The following is a 9,634-nucleotide window of genomic DNA, read 5'->3' on the forward strand; positions in this document are numbered from 1 at the left end:
GTATTATGTATACTACAGCAAATGACTGTCACTACACCATACCATCCATCGCTGTGGCATGACCAAGGTGAGTTATCTGTAGTTTTATCTGCTGGACGTTGGATATCAGTTTGCTTATTGGGTTAAGCCTAGACTTTACGAAGTATGGCAAAGCTTACTTTGTTGGAAAATGATTTAACACACGTCAGCCAACAGTACTCAATAATGTATTATATCTATATGTAGCCAGACGCCATAATCCCGTCTTGAGTTAGGTGTTTAACGGAGAGGGACACAAACCCACCGCTAACCCACTTGTTGACGCTTGCGAAACACGTGTGGGTTGGTTATATGGCTACCTCTCGGCGTTGTAAATGGTTTCCTGTCGTACAGGAAACCATTAGGCATGTCACAATGTTAAGCCACCTGAAAAGGAAAGAATAGTAATTAAAAGTGATATGAAAGATGAAATAGCCTAGCAGAGGAGGACAGGCAGAAAAGGAATGATATAGGTGACGGTAGAAATAGGCAGCACTACATCAAGTGAGTGGATGATAGTCGATGTAATGTTGCTTGTGGCCCAAAATATTGTTTCAACCAGTGTCAAGGTGAGGTAAACGGAGTGCAGTAAATATAATAACTTTAAGATATTCCTTTATAGTGGTAGGTGGTGGCGACCGTCATCCACTCACTTGATGTAGTGGTGCCTGCTTCTTCCTTAGCCTTTATCATTCTTTTTCTGTGCCTGCCCACCTCTCTTCCTATTTCTCACCATCATCCACTCACTTGATGTAGTGGTGCCTGCTTCTTCCTTAGCCTGTATCATTCTTTTTCTGTGCCTGCCCTCCTCTCTTCCTATTTCTCACCATCATCCACTCACTTGATGTAGTGGTGCCTACTTCTTCCTTAGCCTTTATCATTCTTTCTCAGTGCCTGCCCTCCTCTCTTCCTATTTCTCCCATCTTTCCTGTCACTTCTTATTGCTTTTCTTTCCTTTACAGGTGGCTTTACATTGAGTGACAAGCCAAATGGTTTCCTGTAAGCCAAGAAACCATTTACAACGCTGGGTGGTAACCATATAACCAAACCATACGTGCTTCCTACGTGTCAACAAGTGGGTTGGTGGAGGGTTAGTGTCCCTCCCAATAAAACAAATAACAAAGTCAAATGACCACCTCTGATGGGAGTATGGCGTCTGGCAATAGATAGATAGATAGATATTCCTTTACATACTGTTCAACTCATTCCTTTATACTGATGTGCAAATTTATTCGTTGGAAGGACGACATGACCTATATCGTACTGTTGTTACCCTCTTGACCTAAGTTTGCCATCTCTCCATCTTGAATGATGAGTTATAACAACAGATTAACACCAGAGTACGATGGTAGTCAAGATGTGCCACGCAGAAGATGTAGAGCCGTAGCAATTTTCCCCCGTCATTAAGTTACACGAAGTAGATGCAAAAGGACGAAAATATTGGCCAAATCATGGTGAAGGTGCGTTGCGGTGTGGATGTGGATGTGATAGGAAGCGTTAGGAGAAACACACTGAGGTGGTTTGGCCATGTGGAGAGGATGGAGAGCGAGAGACTGACGAGAAGAGTGTATGTGAGTGAGGTAGAGGGAGGAGATGGAGGGATGGAGTGAAGAGGTACAGTATATGAGAAAGGGGGGCGTGAGCTGGGAGCAGGGCAGTGAAATGGCGGGGGACAAGGCGACATGGAGGCGATTTGTTTGTGGCCACCCCATACAGTATTATGGCGTCTGGCAATAGATAGTTAAATGGTGAAAGATTTATAATTGTGACAATAATTTCTACATCACAGACGACTTCAGTATGGGGTGCCTTGAGAGGAAGTATGGCACCGCAGATTCGATTCATTTGATTTGCTGGTGATCGCTGACGGTAAAAAGATGTTGTACAAATATTTACTCTCATCTTAAATCACTCTCATCTTAAATGTTGGGACCAACAGCCTAACCCCGGGTCCTACGCTCCTCGTGGGATAATGTAGGATTAGATGATGGCTGGATGGATGGATAAATATTTACGAAGTGGAAGGTGGGGGACCTAGAGGTTTGTGAATTAGGGCCGTGATATGGGTGCCATTTCTCTTCCATAGCGATTCTTATTATATCTTAGCACTCTTTCGTATGCTGTATATGTTGTTTTAATTTCGACGTAGTTTCTCTCGTTTGTCTAAGGGGAATACTGAGGTGTAATGTGGAGAATATATTGCTTAGAAAGTGTTACGGCCATGAATGTAGAGGACACACATGAACACGGCTGTTTAATTCACCTTAACTAGGATGTATTCATTCTTACAAGCTTACTACTGGTAGCTCGATGGCAAAATATGACAATATGACTGCCCAACATCCTTTGCATAGCACTTCTTGGTGACTGTGATATGTGTGTTCTAGTTTGAAAAAAGTCCATTACACTTTTAACCTTGTCTGATGGCCAGGTGGTCAGACAGAAGGGTTGATTTGTCTTTAGCCAAGGAGACTCATTCCTACCACATATATAGTCGAATTTCATACAACCACGGCTTGGTGTTCAGGTTTCGGGAATGGTGTTAAAAAGGAAAGTGAAAAAAGGATAAATGCTCGTCTACTTTACACTTGGGGTAGCCTACCGTATGTTCATCTTCCTCCCTGATGATGCACCGTGACCGGAGAAACAAACTTTAGCCTCTCTCAGCTTAGAAACAATAGCCAGCAGGGAAAAATGACAAGCGGAAGAGGTAAAATAATATGTGAATGTTTGTATCTAAGAGCAGAGAAACACCAAACCTCTCTCAGCATAGGACGATTTATTACCAAAGTAAAGTGACAGGATGTGGAATATCAGATGAACTTTCGTCTCTGTGCTTAGCAGGTAGGTTGAGAGAGAGAGAGAGAGAGAGAGAGAGAGAGAGTGAGCTTGACAGGGAGGCCTTTTTTTTTTTTTTTTTTTCTTGCTGTCTTGGTGATTTTATGCAGTCTGAGACTTACAACTGAGAGAGAGAGACTGATTGAGCTTGAACAGGGGCCTTTTTTTTTTTTTTTTTTTTTTTTTTTTTTGGTGATTTTATGCAGTTTGAGACTTACAGCTGGAGGGGTTGGATTCAGCCTTCATTGATCCCTTCAGTACAAAAGTGCATACCTAACCTTACAAATACCAGTATCTCTTACCCTTTTTAGCTCAGTTGATGGCCAAATGTAGTCATATAGGAGGGTTGGTTTGACAAGTAACCATGGGGACTTTCCCACTTCATAAAGGTTTAACAAACTTCATGCAACTACAACCAAGTTTTCACGTCTAGGGAGTGTCTCAATTACATCATGAGAGACAAAACCAGCCACTGGGTTTGCACGTGACATCGCCTTGGAAGTTAGCCCAGTTATTTATTTACAGTATAACCATATAACCAAATTTTGGCACCTGGTGGTTTAGTGGGTAATTAAGGAGCTCCAGTCAGATTAAACTGGTGAAGGTTTATATCCAAGGGGTGGTTGGGGTTGATTCCTCACGTAATGCCACTCAGGGGTAGTGAGGCTGGTCACTCTCATCTTAAATGTCAGGACCAACTTGCCTAGCCCCGGGTTCCTATGCTCCTCATGGGGCAACATCGGATTGAAAGATGGATGGATGAATTTATGTGAGAAAATTGTAGGCAACATTACAATCCCTTAGCAGCACTGCTGGAACATACAAACATTTATCTGACCTCAGTAATACAGTACTTCATTTTTCATCATGCCATACCACCGTTGCTTACACAAATAACCAAGGCATGGATAATGTCATCCTGTCGGCTTCGTGCTGACCAAGAGAAGCAAGAGAAGTAGATAGCAGCTGAAAAAGAAGGCAGTATACCCACTTCATACGGTACTACACTTAGTGCCCACTCTTTGATATGACCTAAATGAGTTGAAAATGATTAACACGTGACAATGTTGCCTCATTGAGTTGTTCATCTACAAGAGTCATTAAGGGAAAACATAACTTATTTTGGGATTTAGAACTTTTTTTTTTTCTCACTATATATAGGCCTATATGTATGTACAGTACCGGTATGTACTGTGCGTCTGCTGGTGCAGCCAGCAGCACAGCTGTGGAATGGTATGCTGAAAAATGAGTGGTAATGAAGGTCAGATAAATGTTTGTGTGCTCCCTTGGTACTGAATTAAAGTTTCTCTGCTATGAAATAACAAAGGAGCAGTGGTGACATCACTGCAAGTCGTCTAAAACCATCCTGTGACCTTCCATGATTCCTTTTAGCTGAAATGCAAATCAGAAGAGGTTGAAAGAACTTTAAATAGCCCTTGCCCCTACTGTAAATAACAGTGAAACGATATTCTCTGTGTAGGAAAGGGAGACTTTATGTGTGTAAGCTCTCCAAATGAATGTAGGCCATAAAGGTTTACATCCAAGGAATGGCTGAGGGTTATTGCTCACATATTACTTCAGTGAGTGACTGGCCACTCTTTTTTTTAACTAAGTATTCTAGCCCTGTGCCCCAATACTTCTGATTGTGGGATAAAGGACTGGATAATACAGTAGACAGATAGGGTCTGTAATGTCTAGCTAATGAAACTAACATTTCAGAGTATTTCTTTTATTCGATTGTGTGTTCGTCAACTTATTATAATGTTTTATCTTAATAACCCTCCAGTCCAGTGACAATTTTAATTTTATTCAACCATTTATCTCCAGATGATTTTATTCACCTTTGGAGAAACTTCAAATGACGAGAGGTCTCGCAGAATTACAAGAGGTCTTGCAAAGGCTAAATATAATCATCTGAAGGTGGCAATAATGAATCAATGTGTCCCCAGATTGAAATGGTAAACCCGTAAATTGTGACTTCTGTTATATGTTGCCATTCTCATAGTTTTTTTTTTTTTTTTTTATTAAATCAACAAATAATTGTCAATATTACCTATCAAATTCCTATCAGCATCATCCCAGCCTCTTTTTCCCACTTAAGGTGGAGGGATGAGGTACGGTCCAGAAAGGAAGGAAAGAAAATAACATGATACAAGGAGAACTAATCAATAGCATTACCAATGAAATGGACTACACATTCATCCACTCTCCATCATGCATCCAGAATCCTGACTCCACCTTTCACACTTAAACATCTGCACCTTTTTGGGGGGGGAGGGGGGGAGCTATTAAATGCACATAATTAAGCTCAACTGCCAGTTACTCTCAACTTACAGACAGTACCAGCTGTAAAGGAAATGTCAATTTTTTGGAGCATATCAGTGTTATATACATAACAATTAAAATGTTAAGTCAATACCATCTTGTCCCCTTCAGAGTGTAGGTACATTAGACTAGGCTACTGTTGTCCACAACATTTCAGGGTAGAACAGCAACCTATGTCCCTAGTAGTGCTTCCATGATAACCTATAGCCACTGCTTAACTGCAATGCATATGTCACAGCACACCCTGACCTAAGGGCTCTGTCACCAGACCACCAGCCAGCTATATAACAATGACTACTTACATTTACTATTCAAAGTGCACATCCCATGACTGACAGTTATATACAGTAAGTACATTCATGACCAAATAACAGCTTCGTTTTTAATCAGGTTCTTTGACATTAATCACCCCCACTTATACTTTCTCTATGTTTCTTAATTTTCTTTCAGTTCACCTTTTAAGTGAGAATAAGAGTTACGATAATGATGTTTACAGTTATATTATTGTGGTACATTTGTTTTCAGCTGGCAAAGATCCCTAACCCCTTTCATTTCTGTTGATGGCCAGATGTAGGGCTGATTTGACTGGTAAGCAAGGAGAGTCATTCCTACCCCATACTTGGCAGAGTTATCCAGCAAAGTTCATTTACCCACTACTTAGTATTCGGGTTGTGCGAATGGCCCACTTGTCAGGTGAAAACAAACCAACTATAGCAGACTGTAATTACCGGTATGCAGAGTCTGGAAATTGATAAAAACATAAACACGTGTACACTCTCGGATCTCACCTCGTACGGTACACTACATTGTTGGCACTTTAACTCTTTCACTACAATGTCTTTACACATTAGTCTTGGTACCTCCTGAGTATGCTATTGACCCCTCCCACTCTCCCCTTCCACCTCACATACTCTTCTAGTCAGTCTCTCATTCTCCATGGTCTCCAAATGACCAAACCATCATGAGGTATTCCTGGCGTTATCCAGCGCATCCACATCAAAACCACAATATTCCTCAACCCAGAGTTTTTTATATTTTAAAATACTGTAGTTCTTGCAATCTTCTGATGATTTTATTTGGCTTATGACAGACTTTTTTAACTGAATGCATTATATACAAGTACAGTACTGTATTATATGCACCTCTAGTATGAGAGACCTTTCCTGTATTGAATAAACCTGTCTGGCAGCAGCAATAATAAACTAAAGGGGATATCACTTGGATTCAAAAGAGTTAACTCCCTCATCTGTATGTCTATAGCCACATGCTTTTTTCCCTGAAGGGCTGACCACAAATCAAGCATCTCCATGTCACTCTGTCCTTTGCCATCATGCAACCCTTTCTCCAATTTGCACATATATACCTCTCCACCACACCCCTATATCTCATCCTCGGTCTCCCCATACCACCTCACACACTCTCTCAGTCCTCCTTCCTCATAATCATGTGTCTAATGCAGAATCAATCAAGGAACCTCCAATCCTGCCCAAAATACGATCCCTAGTCACTCCAAGATTCATCTGCACTTGAGTCTGAGTCTTTGTCCTGGTCTGGAGCATCTGTTGCAGGTGGAGCTGGAGCATCTGGGTCACTGAAATAGAAAGAAAAAGTGATTAAGTGGGACAGCATGCCTAGTGAAATGACCCACACAATCAAGCAAACATAACTCAAGCTCTTACAATGCTAGCTCGACCTTACAGGCCTAAGGTTACAAGTTCTAATTTACATTTACTTTGTTCATTATGCTGAGTGTTCATATAAGAACAGTGATGGATGGTGAGAGAGAAGGTTGTTGCTGCTGCTGTCTGACGTCCCAGGCTCATCTCAGTGTGAACCTGTTGGGCTGCAGACTGAAACTAACATTGTCCTGCAGTGCTTATCCCTATTTCAGGATGCAGTAGGATCACTGGCTCTTGCCAGGCAAGTACTGTTGTCATTGTTGTTGTTGTTGTTGCCCCAGATGTATCTGAAGTGTGAACAAGTGGACTGCAGCCTGAAGCTGTCCCTCTCCTGCAGCCCATCATCATCCTTTCAGGGGACAGGAAGAAAACTGGGGAATATTGAGCCACTCAGTTATAGTGATGCCATCCCAGGAAGGCATCACTTCTCCAGCACCCAGGCAGCAACTGTAAGTGTGATATGCTGGTAAATGGAGACACACATGAATCAGAGAAATGAATAAAGTCCACTCACGAGCCATAGTGTCAGCTCGCCTTTTTCTGATGTGGCAGGTGTGAGGCAAGTCACGGACAAAGCTTCACTGTGAACACAAACGTATCACCCACTGGTATGGTGGTGTTTAGAGGTTTATTACATTACATGAGAAATAGTTTCATGATGGCATTGTTATTTGTATAGTCCATCAGTGCTGCTGTGACCCCAGGCTGTTATTTGGTGATACCAATAGTTTTTCAATGGCCTTGCACACACACAATGGATCAAAAGGGAGACAATCACAGTGAATGTATGCACTGGGCGGCTATTTTGGCTAAAAAAACTGACAGCAGGCTTTCGCAGCAGGCACTGTGTATGCACAGGACTGTTGTAAGCGGCCACCAGCATTATCATTCTAAAGAAGTCGCTGTCATTATAGCAAAACCGGGTATAACTTTTAGTTCATCGTTCTAGTGATTTATCTAACAAATGGCAAACAAATGTATAACAAAGCCTGACTGTATACGTACCAGTATGAATATGCAGGAGGGTTGTGAGCTGATGGTTAAGGCAGCCTAATGACAAAGGGCAGACAAACTTACTCAAGGATAGATGGATTAACTCCCTCACTAGACATCTTCATTCGTACAGCAGGCTCTGGCACCCCCATCTTGAGCATCTTGAAGTAGCGTGCAAATCTTGGATCTTGGCTTACAGGAGTGGATGAGACTTGTGTGTCAGCTGTGGTAGATTTGGGTCCTTCCTCAACCACATCTTGACTTTCTGTGGTAGCTGTGGCGGTGTCTTGTGGCTGAGCTGTAGAGACCATTATCACTGTCATCAATCATCATGAGAGGAGCATGTGGAGTTACATGGAGAGACAGACTGACAAATGAGGAAGTGAAGGAGTGTTGTGGTAGGTATGTGGATGTGACAGAAAGCATTAGGAGAAACACAATTGAGGTGGTTTGGCCATGTGGAGAGGATGGAGAGCAAGAGACTAATGAGGAGAGTGTATGTGAGTGAGGTGGAGGAAGAGAGAGAAAGGGGGAGGCTGAGGATGAGGTGGAGGGATGGAGTGGAGAGATATATGAGAGAGGGGGGTGTGAGCCAGGGGAAGGGCAGTGAAATGGCGAGGGACAGGGCAACATGGAGGTGGTTTGTTTGTGGCCACCCCTTACGGGATTAAGGCATCTGGCAAGAGATAGATAGAAAAAACACAATCATCACTACCACTATTATTATCATCATCATTGTCACCACTGTCATCATCATCATCATCATCATCACCACCAAGACCTCTTTTTTCCACTCAATGAAGAGGTGAGGTTGTACTGTGATGAGGAAAATAGATTCTGTTTTATTTGGCTAGATTAATCTTGGTCAGGTCAGGTCAGGTCAAGTTAAGTTAGGAGCAAATTTAAAGGAAAAATAGGTGTGTTAATTCATCAGTAAGTTAAGAATGAAACAACTCAGAGTGAAACTACTTGATCCGTCTATCTATCTATTGCCAGACGCCTTAATCCCATAAGGGGTGGCCACAAACAAATTGCCTCCATGTCGCCGTGACCCCCGCCATTTCACTGCCCTGCTCTCAGCTCACAACCCTCTCTCTCATATCCCTCTCCACTCCATCCCTCCATCTCATCCTTGGCCTCCCCCTCTATCTACCCCCCTCCACCTCACTCACATACACTCTCCTTATCAGTCTCTCTCTCTCCATCCTCTCCACATGGCCAAACCACCTCAGAGTGTTTCTCCTAACGTTTCCTGTCACATCCACATTCACACCGCAATGCTCCTTCACTTCCTTATTTATACAAGGATTATGTACCCAGTCAAGTCATGCAATTGTTGTGGGAGGGGTTAATGTAGGCTGTATCAGACCCTCCTGAGCCAAATAAAATCATCTGGATAAGGCAAGAATAAAACACAAAGGAGAAAAACTTTATACAAGGATTAGCTACCTCTGTTCTGCCCAGGTTACTTTATTCTCACATATTACCCATCTCACTCTGATTATCAAACACTCCACTTCCTCTTCCTTTGCCTCCCCCATCTCTCTCTCTCTCTCATTCTCAGTAGCACTCCTGATCCTTCTCTCTCATGCTCTCAAACACTCTTCTCCAACTTCCTTCTTTCTCACCAATACAGATGTTAGGTCTGCCTCTACCACCACTACATTCAATCTCACTTCCTAATCATTGCCTTGACATGGTACTTATGGCCATTCTTAATAATGAAACAACTTCTGAATTATGTGGGAGCGTATCTATATGAAGAAATGGATGCCATGTGG

The 9,634-nt window shown here is 42.3% G+C and overlaps 1 protein-coding gene across 1 annotated transcript in view; it reads right to left on the bottom strand.

Annotated features, from left to right (window-relative positions):
* Positions 1-6,110: 6,110 nt before the first annotated feature.
* Positions 6,111-9,634, bottom strand: part of CCDC53 (Coiled-coil domain containing 53) — an 18,713-nt gene continuing 15,189 nt past the window's right edge. Inside the window, exons 4-5 of the mRNA XM_080275303.1 lie at positions 7,938-8,151; positions 6,111-6,772 (exon numbers count right to left, since the gene is read on the bottom strand). Coding sequence (XP_080131429.1) covers positions 6,682-6,772; positions 7,938-8,151 — 305 coding nt within the window. The 3' untranslated portion in view covers positions 6,111-6,681. The remainder of the gene's footprint in view (positions 6,773-7,937; positions 8,152-9,634) is intronic.

Source organism: Coenobita brevimanus, chromosome 1 (assembly GCF_032717465.1).
Source record: "Coenobita brevimanus isolate Jiangsu-jjx chromosome 1, ASM3271746v2, whole genome shotgun sequence".
NCBI lineage: Eukaryota > Metazoa > Arthropoda > Malacostraca > Decapoda > Coenobitidae > Coenobita > Coenobita brevimanus.